The sequence below is a fragment of the Mobula birostris genome, chromosome 23 (genome assembly GCF_030028105.1).
Source record: "Mobula birostris isolate sMobBir1 chromosome 23, sMobBir1.hap1, whole genome shotgun sequence".
Classification (NCBI taxonomy): domain Eukaryota; kingdom Metazoa; phylum Chordata; class Chondrichthyes; order Myliobatiformes; family Myliobatidae; genus Mobula; species Mobula birostris.
The window spans coordinates 20,176,920-20,195,338 of NC_092392.1; the positions used below are offsets into that span (position 1 = coordinate 20,176,920).

At 43.7% G+C, this 18,419-nt stretch overlaps 1 protein-coding gene across 2 annotated transcripts in view; it reads right to left on the reverse strand.

Moving 5' to 3' along the window:
* prkcq (protein kinase C, theta) overlaps nucleotides 1–18,419 on the reverse strand; it is a 130,956-nt gene that overhangs the window by 29,357 nt on the left and 83,180 nt on the right. For both annotated transcript variants that reach the window (XM_072240951.1, XM_072240952.1), the window contains exons 5-10: nucleotides 14,345–14,507; nucleotides 12,986–13,017; nucleotides 12,813–12,898; nucleotides 9,743–9,872; nucleotides 4,331–4,440; nucleotides 2,719–2,818 (exon numbers count right to left, since the gene is read on the reverse strand). In XM_072240951.1, the coding sequence (XP_072097052.1) occupies nucleotides 2,719–2,818; nucleotides 4,331–4,440; nucleotides 9,743–9,872; nucleotides 12,813–12,898; nucleotides 12,986–13,017; nucleotides 14,345–14,507 (621 nt within the window). The remainder of the gene's footprint in view (nucleotides 1–2,718; nucleotides 2,819–4,330; nucleotides 4,441–9,742; nucleotides 9,873–12,812; nucleotides 12,899–12,985; nucleotides 13,018–14,344; nucleotides 14,508–18,419) is intronic.

The window sequence follows — 18,419 nt, forward strand, 5'->3', positions numbered from 1 at the left end:
CTTGGGTTTTTGTTTGTCCAGTGGGAGGTGAAGAGAGAAGACACCGGAGAGAACCTGTTGTAGGATTCGACCTGGTGGGGGACCATGATTCGATGGAGCAAAGTACTGAGGTCTACTGAGGATCGGTGAATAAGACTTTTGGAAGAGCTGAGCTACAACTTGTGCACACTTGACTTTAGTTATAATGGGCCCTTTTTGTTTTTTTTCCTTTCCTAACCCTTTAGTTAAGATTCATAACTATAATTCCTTTAACGGATGCAGTGTGCTGTCCGTTATTTCTGGGCACTGAGTTGTAACAGGTTAGCAAGTTACACAGCATCCACACAAACCGGGGTTTGGGGTGGGAGTGCCATCTCAATCTCATGGGACCGGAGTGTGTCTCCCCTAGATTTACACAGCCAAGGAAACCAGTGGGGTTTCACTTTGAAGAGAAGCTGCATGTATGGAAACATGATGTTTTAAATTTTCATTGTTCTTCCTGAAACAGCCACTCGAGGGAGACAAAGGACAATAACTCAGCAGAGAGAATGCATTCCCTCACAGGAGACAGGTAACCCAGATTGTCCTCGCCACCCACCCCCATCATCCGCAGACGCAGGTAGAGAGAGAAGAAACAGTCCCAAAGCAGCTGGCCGTATTAACACACACCCGTAAGGAAAGAGACCCCTCAGGACGCGACTGCTATTAAGCTACGTGATTTGAAGGTCGGCCAGTAACTATCAAAATGACAACCAGGTTTAATGTTACTGACATGACATTTGTTGTTTAGTGGCAGCAATACAGTGCAAGGCATAAAAGATATAAGAATCTTAAAAATTAGTTTCATGTACATCGAAACATATAGTGAAACGATCAACACAGACCAAGGATGCACTGTCTTCTGGCAGTAATGTGGGATGCCAAAAACTTACTAACCTTAACCGTACATCTTTAGAATGTGGGAGGAAACCGGAGTATCCGGAGGAAGCCCATGTGTCACAGGGAGAATGTACGAAGTTCTTAAAGGCAGTGGCAGGACTACTCTGCCACCCTTGAACTGAAAGGTTGCTAAAAGTTACAAAGAGTACAAAAGAGGAATAGTGAGCTGGTGTTCTCTTGTGCTCAGATTGTTTGTTTTGTAACTTAATTTTTAAAAATGTACTGCTGCCACAAATCAGCAAATTTCACGATGTGTGTCGGTGACAATAAACCTGATTCTGATTCTGAATTCGTGGACCGTTCAGAACCTCATGGCTGGAGGGGAAGAAGCTGTTCCTAAAATGTTGAGTGTGGGTCTTCAGCCTCCTGTAGCTCCTTTCTGATGGTAGTATTGAGAGGAGGACTTGTCTCCCGTGGTGACGGTCCTTCACGATGAATGCTGTCTCTTGAAGGCGGTTGACTGACTCAAGGTAATTGCAGATAGTAATGAAAACTCAGAAAGGGATTTAGGAAGGACGTCTACTGAAGCAGACATGATGTTGTGTCGACCTTTTAAACTACTCGAAGACCAATCTAACTCTTCCCTCCCACATAGTCATTCCTTTTAATTTCATTCGTGTCCATCTAAGAGCCTCTTAAGTGCCCCTAATGTATCTGCCTCCACCACCACCCCTGGCAGGGTGTTGCATGGACCCACCACTCTCTGTGTAATTAAACTACCTCTAACATCTCTCTTATACTTTCCTTAAATCACCTTCAATTTAGGCCCTTTTGTATTAGCCATTTCTGCTCTGGGGAGAAAAGATGCTCCATTTATGCCTTTTATCATTTTATTCACCTCTCAATCTCTTTCACTTTAATGAAAATAAGCCCTAGTTCGCACAACCTTTCCTCATGGGACATGTTTTCTAATCCAGGCAGCATCTTGGTAAATCTCCTCACCACCCTCTCCACATCCTACCCGTAATGATGCCGCCTGAACTGAATAACCATGTTAGTCCTTTTGTCTGTACTATTTATTTATGTTATTTAATTATTTGTGCAATTTTTGTACAGTATTTTTATGTCGTTGCACAGTATAGCTGCCACAAATTTCACATCATACAAGTCAGCGATTATAAATCTAATGGTATACACTTGTGTTATCAAGATGTATGTCCCTCACATGGTTTTCCAAGATTGTTATAGTTGGGGGTGATAGTGGGGAACAAGCTCCCACTACTTATTAAATGCTCCCAATGGTGTACATCTCAAGTAGCCTCTGATAACCAAATCCAATTTCTGGTCCTCACGTGTGGATTAGCTACTGAATCCAACAGAACCCTTTCTACTGACAGGAGAAGGGGCAAAGACAGGTTACTGGTGCCTTAAAGCCGTGGTTGGCAGCTCATCCAGGATGAGGAAAACTAATCTCAAGTTTCTGCTGTCTTGTGGATAAACCCATCATGGGGACGGCCTTGGGAGTAAACCTTGAGGAAAAGGCCAGAACTGGAGTCCCTAAGGTAGTCCTACTTTGAGTTCAATGCTGACCGGTAACTCCCGGAAGGTCCCTGATGCCAAACTGTATCGGCCTCTGCTGTTCCTTTGGATTCTTCAGCTATGTGGAGGCGGGGGGGGGGGCTGTTGCATGGGCAGTTGCTTGCTCCCCATATCGTACTGCGTTAGCTTCCGTATTGACTGAATGTAGACATCTGTTGTCAACCCCGACTAATGGAGTGCCTCTTTCTTCTCTTCCTCTCTCACAAGTAACATTGGTTCCAGACCCACCACACAGAGAGTGACAAGACCCAATTACATTACCTTTCACAGAAGCTACAGCCTGCTGAGTGTCTGCTGGTTTTTTGAAAACGCTAACAGGTTCTTCTCGACTTACGTACTCATTGTCACGCAGAGTACGGGCCTGCATTTAAGAGACACAGAAACAGGGCATTAAAAGTTCAGTGGTTGGATTTGGATGTTCCTTGAAACTTTGATTTTCTGTGCCCGGTATCTGCAGTCCCCCATGTGTCATTTCCAACCAAAATGGCAAATTTAAAACATGTGAAGGAGATGTATGGGATCCCTTATACACCCAGTGGCCAGTTTTTTACTGAAACCTCCCATCTGGGACCAACAATCACTTGGTCAACATGGTCAAAGTCACTTCGATCACATTTCTTCCCCTGTCTGATGTTTGATCTGAACAACAACCGAACCTCTTGACCGTGGCTGCATGCTTGAGCTGTGCAAGTGTACAGACAGGTGTATCTAATAAAGTGGCCACTGAGAAGAAATCCTTTATTTCTCAGGAAGAAAAACTTTCTCACCCAGTCTCAACACAGAGAGTTGTGGATCTGTGGAATGCTCTGCCTCAGAAGGCAGTGGAGGCCAATTCTCTGGATGCTTTCAAGAAGGAGTTAGATAGAGCTCTTAATGATAGCGGAGTCAAGGGACATGGGGAGAAGGCAGGAACTGGATACTGATTGTGGATGATCAGCCATGATCACAGTGAATGGTGGTGCTGGCTCGAAGGGCTGAATGGCCTACTCCTGCACCCTTTGTCTATTGTCAATAACCTGTCCATTCACCCAGTCTCAGATTGAGTCCCAAAGCTGGATTTGTCTCTGCAGCCCTGACTGTAGCAAGGAACTTTGAGACCAACAGGCCAGGGAGAAATTGGTCAACCATTCTCTGCGAATCAAACAGATCACATAAAATGCTGGAAGAACACAGCAGGTTAGGCAGCATCTGTGGAGGGGAATAAACAATCAATATTTCTGGGCAAGACCTTTCATCAGTCCTGCATAAATCAGGCATGACATTAATTCTAACTAAATGCTTAGAATTCCTCCCCTGCTGCCGTCACTAACCATGTGATAAAGGATCTTGCCCCGAAATATTGTCTGTCCATTCCTGTCCACAGATGTTGCCTGACCTGCTGGGTCCCTCCAGCATTTTGTGGATATACCAGCCGGAGTTTCCCTCTCCACAGATGCTGCCTGACCTGTTGAACATCCCCCACATATTTCCGATTTACTTAAGCTGCCCTCATTTTAATGCGCTCTCGGGATTTACAAAACACCAGCTGGAGAAATTGGTTTCTCTTCTTCGTTCTACCTCTTTTTGACCTGCTTTCAGTTTTGCTATTATGGAAGCAGCTGTTCTTTTGTAAACGACGTTTCGCTCACAGAGCAATAATCAACTGAACTTAGTTTTTATAGTCCTGGTGAAGGGTCTCAGTCCAAAATGGAGGCTCTTTATAGCTCTCCATAGATGCTGCCCGATCTGCTGAGTTCCTTCAGCATTTTGTGTGTGTCCTGCAGATTTGCAGCATCTGCAGAATCTCGAGTTTTCGATGGGTTTAGCTTTGCATTTGTTGACGTTTTACCTGGCGCGGAGGTGAGAAGCCAAGAAACAAGCAGTGATTCTGTACCTGTTGTTCACTCTCTATCTGGGCCAAGGCCTCAGCCATCATCTTCTGATTCACCCCGCACAGGTTGGCCACTTTGTTCTGACACTTGTGGTGGACGTTCATTCCACATTCTGTCAGAGAGAAGAGCAAACAGCAATCAGGGCTATCGTGTTAACCACACCGGTATAGGGCAAGGGCTGCTCACTAAGACGTTCTGCTCTACTGGAACTTTAAGACAATCCACAGGAGTTAGAAGCAACTGTTGGACTTCTATTGCCATGCTGGTCTTCAGCTGTACCAAGTGCCTCTACTTCCTCAGAGGCTAAAGAAGTTCAGCATGTCCCCATTGACCCTCACCAATTTTAATCAATGCCCCATAGACTCCTCCCGGATACACCACAGCTCGGTATGGAAACTGCACAGAGCCGTGTACACAGCCCAGTCCATCACAGGAATCGGTCTACGGACTCTGTCTATGCTACTCCCCTATGTTGGGAAAGCTGCCGATATAATTAAAGACCCCATCCACCCCAGACGTTTTCTGTTCTCCTCTTTCTCATTGGGCAGAAGGTAAAAAAGCCTGAAAGCATTTACCACTAGGCTGAAGAACGGCATCTGTCCCACTGTTATAAGCCTATTGAATGGTTCTCCAGTACAATGAGATGAACTCTTGACCTCACAAACTCCCTCTTCATAGTCCTGCACCTTATTGCCTGCCTGCACTGCACTTTCTCTGTAACACTTCACTCTGCATCCTGTTATTACTTTACCCTCGTACTACCTCAATGTGCTGATGTGATGAGGGGATCTGCAAAGATGGCATGCAAAACAAAGATTTTCACTGTATGTCAGAATCAGACTTAATGTCACTGACATGCTGTGAAATTCGTTAACTTTAACAGCAGCAGTACAATGAAATACATGATAAATATAGAGGAAAAAACTGAATTACAGTATATATATATATATTAAATAGGTAAGTTAAAATAAGTTGTTGCGTAAAAAAAATAAGTAGTGAGGTTGTATTCGTGGGTTCAATGTCCATTTAGAAATCAGATGGCAGAAGGGAAGAAGCTGTTGCTGAATCTCTGAGCGTGTTCCTTCAGGCTTCTGTAATAATCCAACCAAATACCCAGCTCCCAATGTTCTGTTTAGTTAACTCCTATGAAACTGCATTTCCAAGTTCACAATAAAGAGAGGGCACACTCACACTCGATTAGTGCTGGTGATAAAAGATCAAGTTTCCCACTTTCCATAAACCTTAAACTTGAACATGATGTGAACTGGAGCTTGTTTATTTCTGTTACATTCACTGAGATACAGTGAAGAACTCTAGGCTGCATACATTCAGACAGATTACGTCGTATGTTCATTCCTAAAGCCAATATAGATCAGTGGCAGATATGGGAAGGGAAATGGTAGACGGGGGTTAATCCAGGCAAGTGTGAAGTGTACATTGGGAGATCAAATACACACTGTTTATGGCAAAATGTAGTCATGTACAGAAAGATTTTAGGGTCCATATCCATAGCTCCCTGAAAATGCCTATACAGGAGGTGAAGAAGGTGTTTGGCATGCTTGATTTTAACCAGCTTTATAAAGCTCTGCTTAGGTTGTATCTTAAGTATTGTATTCAGTTTTCGTTGCTCAGAAGGATGTGGAGGCTTTGGAAAAGGTGCAGAAATGTTTTACTAGGATGCTGCCTGGATTAGAAGTTATGTACTATAACAGGAGGTTGGACAAACTTGGGTTTGTTTTCGCTGGAGCAGCAGAGGCCTAGGGGAGACCTGATAAAAGTTCGCAAGATTATGAGACGCATACACAAAAGTTGATAGCCAGTAGTTTTTCCCTGGGTTGTAATGTCTAATACTAAAGGGTATGCATTTAAGGTAAGGGGGGAAAATTCAAAGGAGATGTGTAGGTCAGTTGCATCTTTTAAACACAGAGTGGTGGGTGTCTGGAATATGCTGCCTGGGGTGGTGGTGAAGTCAAACATGATAAAAGTGTTTATGAGGCTCTTGGCGAGGCACATGAAGAGTGGGATATGGACATAGAACGGATTAATTTCATTAGGCATTTAATTGCTATTAAGTTAGTTCAGCAGGGCATTGGGAACTGAAGGGCCTGTTTTTATGCTGTACTGTTCTATTCTCTGTTTTAAGGCTTATGTTTGACCCTGGTGTCTCCATGACACACAGTCCACCCAGCTCACTGTAAATGGCCAACAAAACTGGGATAATCTGGCTCCCTGTCTCCTGGAATTTTGCTTCAACTAACACTGCCTCACTTCAAAGGGACCTTGATGATCTTCGTGTGCTCCAGGCTCTTCTTTCATGAGAGACAATTACACAACCAGCTGGCCAGTGAGGTAAATTCACCTGCCCATTGCTCCAATCCACTGCAAAGCTGGGCAAGAAATAGCAAAGGGAAACACAAAGAAAAATCTCCTGCCATCTAGTTCTCAATGCTGGATCCTTAAAAAAAACATAAGACATAAGAGCAGAATTAGGCCATGTGGCTCATTGAGTCTGCTCCACCATTCAATCAGGGCTGATTTATTCTCCTTTTCAATCTCATTCTCCTGCCTTCTCTCCATAACCTTTGACTTCCTGACTTACCAAGAACCTATCAACCTCTGCTTTAAATAGATCCAATGACCTGGCCTCCATAGTCATCTGTGGCAATGAATTCCAGACTACACAAATTCCTTCTCATCCCTGTTCTAAATAGACATCCCTCTACTCTAAGGCTGTGTGTTCTGCCTCTAGACCCGCCCATTATTGGAAACATCCTCTCCACATGCACTCTTTAAGCCTTTCAATATTCAATAGGGTTCAATGAGATCCCCTCCCCCCCCATTCATCTGAACCTCAGTGAGTACATTTCGGCACGAAAGGTTTCATAGGAACGTTCTACATTAGTGGGGGAAATATGGGACAAGGGCGGTCCCATATATGGACAAACCAATTTAGCCCAATATACGGGATGTCCCGGCAAATACGGGACAGTTGGCAACCCTTGAACAGTTCAAGTTCAACAGTGCGTGACAGGGAATGAGGAAAGGTGCAGCTGACTCATATCGTTTCCTCACGGCCCGGCAGCACATGCTTTGGGGACTGCTGCTGTATACTGTCTAAACCTATATGTCTGTGATGCTACTGCAAGTCTGTCATTGTAACTGCACTTGCGCACACAACAATGAACTGGACCTTGCCACTGGCATTGCTCAGTGACCTATGCTGCCCCTCAGCTAAGCCGAGGCTCAATTTAAAGATCTTCGGCCATCTTTTCAAATCTCTCACTGGTTTGTCATCACTTACCTCCACACCTTCAGAAACCTGGGCATTTGTGATTCAGGGGTAAAATCTTCACCTGCTACATGGGAGACACGAGTTCAATTCCCAGCCAATGCAATAGGACTTTTTTTGAATTTGCACTTCATTGTTTACCTGTACGTACTGCACTTTCTCTGTAGCTATTACACTTCATTCTGCATTTACCTTGTTCTAGCTCAATGCACAGGGTAATCAGCTCATCTGTATGAACAATATGCAAGGCAAGCTTTTCACTGTATCTTGGGACATGTGACAATAATAAGACCATAAGACATAGGAGCAGAATTAGGCCATTCAGCCCATCGAGTATGCTCTGCCATTCCATCATGCCTGATCCTGGATCACAGTCAACCCCATACACCTGCCTTCTCCCCATATCCTTTGAAGCCCAGACCAATCTGGAAATGATCAATTTCCACCTTAAATATACCCACGGACTTGGCCTCCACTGCAGTCTATGGCAGAGCATTCCACAGATTTACTACTCTCTGGCTAAAAAAAAATTCTTCCTTACCTCTGTTCTAAAGGGTTGCCCCTCAATTTTGAGGCTGTGCCTTCTAGTTCTGGATACCCCCACAATAGGAAAACATACTTTCCACATTCATCCTATCTAGTCATTTCAACGTTCGGTAGATTTCAATGAGATCCCCACGCATTCTTCTAAATTCCAGTGAGTGTAGGGCCAAACACTCCTCATATGTTAACCCCCTTCATTCCTGAAATCACCCTCATGAACCTCCTCTGGACTGTCTCCAATGACAACACATCGTTTCTGAGATATGGGGCCCAAAACGGTTGACAATACTCTAAGTGTGGCCTGACTAGTGTCTTATAAAGGCTCAGCATTACAGAATACCTCTCCAGAACTTGCCGCTCTCTCCCCTTTTCCCAACCAGGATTCCCCTTCCCACTCTCAGTCAGGAATAGAGAGCCATATCAGAATCAGATTTATCACTCACATATGTTATGATTTTTTTTGCAGCAATTGCTATTGTACTGTGCAAAAGCCTTTGGCTCTCTTGCATGAGATGAACCAGTACCCATAATAAACCAATATCAATAGCTTTCATCACACAGAAGATATAAAAGCCTGAAAACATGTTATCACCAGGCTCAAGGACAGATTCTATCACTGTATAAGATTATTGAACAATCCCCTAGTATGATAAGATGGACCCTTGACCTCACAATCTACCTCACTGTGATCTTGCACCTGACTGCTTATGTGTACTGCACTTTCTCTGCAGTTGTTACACTTTATTATTGTTTTAGAATGTAGAACGCTACAGCACAGTAAAGGCTTTTCAACCCACGATGTTGAAATAGGTTAAAAGGTCAGCACAATAAGGCCTCCTACATAGCCCTGCATTTTTCTATCATCCATGTGCCTGAGCTTCTTAAATGTTCCTAATTTATCAGCCTCTACCATCACCCCCGGCAGGGCATTCCAAGCACCCACTATTCTCTGTGTAAAAACCTACCTCTGATATCCCCTCTATGCTTTCCTTCAATCACCTCAAAATTATGCCCCCCCCCCCCCCCCAATATTAGCTATTCCACTCTGGGAAAGAGTCTGGCTATCCACTCTATCTATGCCTCTTACCATCTTGTACATCTCTATCACATCAGCTCTTATCCTCCTTCACTCCAAAAGGAAAAGTCCTAGCTTACTTTTACCTTGTTTGACCTCAGTGTAATGTGTAATGATCTGACCTGTATGACCAATATACAAGACAAGCTATCCCACAGTTCCTTGAGTCATGTGACCATGGTAAACCAATTCCAATTTCAATTCTTCTGGCGTGTCTGTCTAATTCTGGCTTCATTATTTCTTTAATATCAATGGTTTGCCACCTGTGCCTGAGTCTTAAGCTCTGAATTCTCTCCCTAAACCATTCCACTTCTCTTTTCTTTATTTTGGCAACCTTAAGACTTCCTTCTGCCACAATAATATCACCCTGCCTTGCCGTTAACTCCATTATATGTCAAGTTCCTGTTAAAGCTAGCTGTGAAGGAGAAGCTGGAAACAGCAGAGGAAAAATTCCCAGTGGATCGCAGATAGGAAGCGAGGTGTTCAAGGCGTGACCTGTGCATTTACCTTCGCACTTTAACCCTTGCCTTGCAAGGCCCCAGAGTAGTGTTCCACAGTGCTCACAGAAGGTGGGGCTCTTGTAGTTGTAGACTTTAAACCTGTGTGGCATGTCAATTTTAAACCTCTCCTTGTGAAACTGGAAGGCAAAGGAAAATATTGGCGGTTAGTGAAAAGCCCTGATGAGAGAACATGAGCTGAGCATAAAGTGGAACGTTTCACAGATAGATAAGGACAAGATAATTTTTTGGGCTTCTACGGCTGACTCAAGCGGTTGCGTTAGCTACCAAAAACACGGTAGAGTCATTGGAAACACTGAGCTGTCTTATAAAGGTTGATTTGACAATCCTAACACGAGTTAAAGCTTCCACTGCCAAATGTCACGGACTGTTAATTGAGAAAATACTTTCCAACCACTCGAACAATCTAGTTCCACTCCCACAAGCTAAATACTGCCAATCTCAATTGCTGCAGAAAGAAAACACCAAGTGTAATGAAAATCTGCATGAGAGGGAGAAAGTCCTGAGAACCCTTAGTGGGTCAACATGAGCAGACAATACTTCAAGCTGATGAACCTAACCTCCCTTGTTTATAAATTAAATCTGCAATGCAGTGACCTTCCAATTCTGCCTATTAATCTGCTAACTGTGAGTCAACGACAAAGTTTACTGACTTGGAATAATACACCTGTCTACATCAATGGTGTTGACATTGAGAGGGCTAAGAGCTTTAAGTTCCTTGGAGTGAACTTCACTGATAGTCTATGATGACCAAGAAAGCTCACTAATGTCTCTACTAAAGAAATTCAGTGTGTCCCCATTGATCCTTACCAATTTTTATCAATTCACCAGAGAAAAGCATCCAACAAGTCACCCCGTTGCAGATGAATCTGAAGAGTGTTGTGGACACAGCTCAGCACGTCTTAGGAACCAACCTCCACTCTATGGACTCTGTCTATACTTGCTGCCTCAGAAAAGCAGCCAGCATAATCAAAACTCCCATCCAACCCGGACATTCCCTCATCTCCCCTGTCTCATTACAGAAGCTTGAAAGCATGTACCACTAGACTCAAGAACACCTTCTATCTCACTGTTTTTAGACTCTTGAATGGAGCTGTTGTATGATGAGATGAACTCTTGCCCTCACACTCTCCCTTGTTATGATCTTGCACTTTATTGTTAACCTGCACTGCACTTTCTCTGAAGCTGTTACACTTTTTTCTGCTTTGTTGTAGTTTTACCTTGTTCTACCTCAGTGCAGAGAGGGAAACTCTGATTTCAAACCTCCACTGCCTTGCAGCCATACCCACTCATGGGAGAGGCTTCAGGAGTAAACCCTGAGGACAAACCCGGAGCTGGAGTCTCTAAGGCGGTCCGACGTTGCCTTCAACCTCGTTCTGGCAACTCCTGTGACGGCACTGGTGCCAAGCTGTATCGGCCCTTTCCCTTCCCTTGGACAACATCGGTGTGGTGGAGAGGGAGACTTGCAGCATGGGCAACTGCCGGTCTTCCATACAACCTTGCCCAGGCCTGAACCCAGGCGAGGACACTCCACACTTTCCAGGTGCAGATCCACCGTCTCGCGAGACTAATGGATGCCAGCACCTCAATGTGTAATGATATGATCTTATGAGTAATATACAAGACAAACTTTTCACTGTATCTTGGTACAGGCAACAATAATAAAGCAATACTAGTACCAATACCACCCCCGACAGTGGGTTCCAGGCACCCACCACTCTGTGTAAAAAACCTACCCCTGACATCTTCCCTAAACTCTCCTCCACCCAGCTTGAAAGGGTATCCTCTGGTATTAGCCATTGTCTGCCCGGCAGTCCAACCTATCGATACACGTCTATCAAGTCCACTCCCTCCTCCTTCACTCCAAAAAGCTCCCTCAACCTTTTCTTTTGTTTCTTTGTTTGTTTTGTGTTACATAAAGTTCAGTGACCATGAGACAAAGGAGCAGAATTAGGCCATTTGGCCCATTGAGTCTGCTCTACCATTCTACCCCCTGATCTTTGTTCTAAAACAGGGGTTCACAACCTTTCCTTATGCAGTGGACGAAGGGGTCCATGGATTTCAGGTTGGAAGCCTCTGTTCCAAAGGGACATCCTCGTTCTATACTGAAACTGTGAGCTGAAGGCTTCCAGTTCAATTGCATTTTGCTGGGTCAGTGTGGGGACCGAGTCTGAATGAACATGACAAAAGAGCACCCTTTCCAACAGCCTCATTCAGCTCCACTGTCACAAGGATCGTTACAGAAAATCTTTCCCACCAAATGCAGTAAGCATATATAAGAGTTCATCTCTGTGTGACAGGAGAACACAAATCATAGTACAATAGTCTCTGTTTTATTATTTCATACATTATTATTGCATATTGGTAAATTATTGTGTAAGTTATTATTTTGTACTTTATTATTTAATATTGTTATTATTATATTTACTATTAAATTTAGTATTATTTTTGCTAATTGTGTTTTTAAATGTTGCTGCTTGGGATCCCACCTGGGATAAATATTTATTATTATTAATTCACATCAGCTTTGAGAAATAATTCCTAGTTAATGCTAACATGTAGGGATGTGTGTGTGTGTGTGTGTGTGTGTGTGTGTGTGTGTGTGTGTGTGTGCGCGCGCGTGCTGCATGGGTGCTCCCTACTGGGCACGCTATGTTGGTGCCAGAATGTGTGCGCTGCTCCAGCACATCAGATTGTTAATGCAAAGGACACATTTCACTGTCTGCGTTAATGTACATGTGATAAATAAATAAACTCAAATCTGAATTTGAATCTGGATCCTCCGGTTTCATCCCTCATCTCAAAAGCATATGAGTTAACAAGCTAACTGGCTGCTTGAAATTGTCCTAGTGTGTCAGACAGTGGTAGAATCTGGGGGATAGGAGCGTGGACAGATCAGTGTAGGATTAGAGTAAATTGGGGATCAATAGTTAGTGGTCCGTTTCTCTATGACTGTTTAGCTTAAACTCCAGGAAAAATACACCCCTTCATTATGCCTTGCCAATTGTAACGTACAACACTTTCTCACAGTTGTTCTGGGGCTGAGTTTGAATACGTACAATTGTCTCCCTACTGTTCACAGCAGACCCTGTGCACTTGGCGATGATCTTATCAATGCACTTTTTGTGAATCGCAGCATTGCACTCTGGAAGGTAAAAGGAGGGTGGAATTAGACAAGCAAATCACTATCCAAATCCTTTCTGGAAATGCTTGGAAGCTGAAAGCAACTTACGTCTGCACTGGTATCCTTGTTTATTCAGCCCCCTGAAAGAAACAAGAATAGGTAGATTTTAACCTGTCAGTACTTAAACCACAAAAAATCAGGACCAGGAATAGGGTGCTTGGATCTTCAAGCCTATCCCACCATTTGATACCAATCACAATCTAGTCCAGGCCTCAGTTCTAAATTGCTGCCAATCCACTGATCTTTCAAAATAAGAGCATGTCAAAGGAGCAGAATTAGGCCATTTGGCCCATCGAGTCTGCTCTGCCATTTTATCATGGCTTGTTTATTATTCCCTTCAACCTCATTCTCCTACTTTTTTCCTGTAACCTTTGATACTTGCTGATCAAGAAATAAACCAATATACCAATGACCTGGCCTCCACAGCCATCGATGCCAATGAATTCCAGAAATTCACCACCCTTTGGCTAAAGAAACATCATCTACCTCCTCTTTAAATCCCTCTCATGATCTAGACTCCGCAACCCTCCGGGGTAAACAATTCCAGAGATTCACCACCCTCCGTGAGTGAAGCTCATAGAACTGAATTAATACAGCACAGGACCAGGCACTTCTTTCCACAATGTTCAGCCATAGTAATTAAATGGTAAACTAAACTAATCTCTTGTCCACATCGCTCCCTTCCAAAATTCATGGGTGGCACGGCAGCGTATTGGTTCGAGTAACGCCATCACAACACCAGCGACCCAGGTTCAATTCTGCTGCTCTCTATAAGGAGTCTGTACATTATCCCCATGACAACATGGGTGCTCTGGTTTCTTCCCACATTCCAAAGGGTTAGTAGGTTAATTGGTCACAGGATTGCAATTGGGCAATGCGGTCTTGTTGGGCCGGAAGAGCCTGCTATCATGCTCTCTCTCTAAAATAGAAATAAAATTAAATTAAATGTGCCTGCATAGGAGCCCCTTCAATGCCTCAATTACATTTGCCTTCATTACCATCCCAGGTACTCACCCTTCTCTGTGTAAAAAACAACCTGCCCTGCACACCTTTGAATGTATCCCCTCTCACCTTCAACACATGCCTTCCAGTATAAGTATTTTGATCCTGCGGAAAAGACACTGGCCATCTTCTATACCTATACCTCTCATAGCTTATAAACTTCTATAATGTTTCCCTATAAGTTCTTGTTCTCCTTAGTTTTAAACGACTCCCTCCTTAACATGCAACAATGTCCCCTCCTTCGAGACTCTTACACTGGTGAATACATCTCAAGATCAACCCTGCCAAGCCCCCACCCTCTTCAGCTGACCCCGTGAGCTTAAACCAACCTCTGCCCCCTTTACACCAATCAACAGGAAAGTGAATTGCCGCGTTTACGATGTAGCGTAAGTGAAAGCGGTGTACCAAACAAACTCATGGCAGACGGAGCAGAAGGTGGGCTGCGGGAAGAAGGTGGCGATGAACTCGTGACACTTGACGTTGTGAACTTTGGCCTGTTTGATGGCTCCTCTTCGTTGGCGCAGGGCGAACAAGCCTTCAGTTTCACCTTCCCCATTCTCCTTGTTTTCTGTTGGGAGAAACAGACACAGTGTCACACCACCAGCTTCAGGAACAGGTATTACTTGTCAACCAGAACCAGAGGGGAAAACTGCACTCAACCCAACACCAAACTCACTTCTAAGGACTCTACAATTCATGTTCTCAATATTTAGTACTTTAAAATTATTTATTCATTATTAGGTTCCTCATGGTTGTCAGGGTTGTCTTAGCCGGAGGGAGGGGGTGGGTAAATGAGCTCCCACTACCCTATTAGATGCTTCCAATGGCGTGCATCTCATTAGCCTCTGATAACCAAATTCAGCTCTTGACTTCACGTGTGGCTCAGTTACTAAGCCCGGCAGAACCGTTTCTACTGACAGGAGAAGGGACAAAGCCAGATTACTGGAGCCTTAACACCAGTTGCTCTGGACAGATGGGGCTCGTCAGCTGAGGTTATCATCTACGGACAGGAAGACTCTGATCTCAAACCTCCAATGCTTTGCAGCTACGCCTACTCATGGGGAAGGCTTTGGGAGTAAACCTGGAGGAAGATCAGGTGCTGGAGTCTCAAAAAGTTCTACGTTGAGTTCAATGATGACTGGCAAATCCTGCCATGCCTCTGGTGCTAAACTGTTTTGGTGGTTTGTTAAATTCATCAGCTACATGGAGAGGGTGCATGGGCAACAGCTTGTTCTCTATATCCTACTGCCCTGGCTTGCCTATACAGAGACAACCAGGATACAACATTCAATGGTTGGCCTTGACCAATGGAAGCTTCTTTTATTATTATCTTTTACTATTTTTTTCTTGCCTTTGCATTTGCATAGTTTGCTGTCTTTTGCACAATGGTTGCTTGTATTTGTTCTGTGTCTTTTCATTGATTCTATTGTGTTTTTTTCCCCGTATTTACTGTGATCACCCACAAAAAAAAATGAATCAGGGCAACATACACACACTTTGATAACAAATTTACTTTGAACTTTGAGAGCTGGAGGTTGGGTTTTGGAGGCAACTATGTACCGTAAGACTATAACCACAAAGGAGCAGAACTAGGCCATTCAGAACACCAAGTCACCACCACCATTCAGTCATAGTTGATTCATTATTCCTCTCAATCCCATTCTCCCCAGAACCTCTGACTAATCAGGAACCTATCAATTTCTGCTTTAAGTATACCCAATGACTCAGCCTCCATAGCCGTCTGTAGCAATGAATTCCACAGATATACTACCCACTGGCTAAAGAAATTCCTTCCGATCTCTGTTCTAAAGTGGTGCCCTTCTGTTCTCTGGTTTTAGACTCCCCCACCATACGAAGCATCTCCTCCATGTCCACTCTATCTAGAGGGTGATATTGCACCCTCCCCTCCGTGCCAGCCAACCTTCCCCTCAGTGATAATCACACACAGCCAACAGCGGGAATCAGGCCATCGGGAAAGCTGGTACTCCAAAGCAGAAAGTGCAATGTTCAAAGTAAAACTTATTATCAAAGTACCCATATGTTATCGTATACTACCTTAAGACCATAAGACCATAAGACAAAGGAGCAGAAGTCGGCCATTCGGCCCATCGAGTCTGGTCCACCATTTTATCATGAACTGATCCATTCTCCCATTTAGTCGCACCCCCCCCCCCCCGCTTTCTCACCATAACCTTTGATGCCTTGGTTACTCAGATACCTATCAATCTCTGCCTTAAATATACCCAATGACTTGGCCTCCACTGCCACCCGTGGCAACAAATTCCATAGATTCACCACCCTCTGGCTAAAAATCTTGAGATTCATTTTCTTGCAGACAAATAAAAACAATACAATTTATGAAAAACTAAAGACTGATAAACAACATTCTGCCATTACACTCAAAGCTGGAAGAACACAGCGAGTCAGGCAGCATCATGGGAGTGAAATGAACAGTCGACACTTAAGAGTCAAGACTTTTCATTCCATGACATCTTTTTGCAGTTACTACAGGGCAAGAGGTACAGAAGCCTGAAGTCCCACACTACCAGGTTCAACAACAGCTACTTCCCTTCAACCATTCTCTTTTTGAACCAACTGGTACAACTTCAATCACTACAGTTTCGCAACACTTTGACCACTTTGAACTAAAATGGACTTTGTTTTCTCTTTGTCTAATTGTTTTCTCATGTAAAAATTGTGTTTTATTTTTGTTCTGCGTGCTGCCTATATGTCCCTGTAATAATGCTGTATGCAAGGTTTCAATTGCACCTGTGCAGACATGTACTTGTGCACGTGACAACGGTGGCTCTGTAGTGTAGTGGTTAGTGACACACCCTACAGCACCAGCTGTAAGATCGGGATTCAATTTTCACTGCCGCCTGTAAGGAGTTTGTACGTCCTCCCCGTGACTGTGTGGGTTTCCTCTGGGTGCTCTGGTTTCCTCCCACAGGTTCCTTTTAATTCTTTCCTGCTACCAAAGCCTATGCCTCATTATTTTGGTCTTCCCCACCCTGGGTAAAAATAGTTACCACTCACCTTGCCTGTGGGTAAGATGAATTTCAGGGTTGTATACTGCATACGCAGTTTGATACTAAACGAAATTTGAATCTTTGAATCTATGCTCATCATATTTTAAAACTTTTCTACAATATGACCCCTCATTCTCTGAAGTTCTAAGGAAGAAAAACCCAGCCTGGTCAACCTCTTTGTATAACTCAGGCCCTCGAGTCCCAGAAACATCCACGTAAATCTTCTCTGCACTCTTTCCAGTTTAATCACATCTTTCCTTTAAAAGAGTGACCAAAACTCTCCATAGTATTCTGTGTACGTAAACTTTACAAGTTACAGAGAACATAGAAAACCATAGAAACCATAGAAAAACTACAGCATAGGAACAGGCCTTTTGGCCTACAATGTTGTGCTGAAATTGCTGAAAAATTAAATCAAGCACACCCAAAAATGAATCCCACCCTACCTATACAATGTCCCTATCCCTCCCTCTTCCTCACATTCATGTGCCTACCTAAATGTCTCTTAAAAGCCTCTAATGTATTTGCCTCCACCACCATACCGGCCAGCACATTCCAGGTATCCACCATTCTAGGGTTGCCAGCATAGTGGATGCCTGAGAGTTGATCTACCTGCCAAGAGACGAGGGATTTCACTGACAAGTAAATGCAAATCAGAAGTAAATGCAGATGCTGGAAGTCTAAGATATAAGCAGAAAATACTGGACATACTCAGTGGGTGATGATATGCCTGTGGCAAGATGTGGCCTGACTTGGTGAGTGTTTTTATTTCAGCTATAAGATTAGAATGGGGACACAACGGCCTGTTCTCCTTGGAGCAAAGGAGGGGTGACCGCGTGGGTCCTATTGCCCCAGTCTAACCCCGTAACCTGCAACTCCTCATTTCTTCCATTTGTTTGAGAGAAGCAGAGGTTTACAGTTTTGGGCAAAAGATACCAAGGATAAATTTTATTCACCATATACTGTCTAATGTATTTGCCTCCACCACTATACATGTTTTAGCAATTTGCTCGGTGTGTTGGTCAGGGCAGGACATGCAACAAAAAAACAAGAACATTAAATAATTATAAAGAATAATTATACAAGTTGGAGGTTAAACTACAAATATGGAATAAAATGTGCATAAATACATAAATCCCAGCATGTATTTGCATTGTAAACAGCATTATAAAAAGAGCTTTAAGGTGTTTATTGTGCAATGACGGGGGTAGTAGACAGAGGGGGTGGGGTGGGGGGCTAACCAGAATGATTGATCAGATTAACTGCCTGAGAGAAGAAAATTATAAGATGGTGTTAAGCTTTTGTTTTAACAGCCCTATAGCATTTTTTGGAAAAAAAAGTTCGCAAAATGGGTAGTCTCCACAATGACTTCCATGTCCTGGACACATACAAGTCCCTGCAGCGATGGTAGACTGCAGCCAATGATCTGTGCTGCTGACCTGACAGTTCGC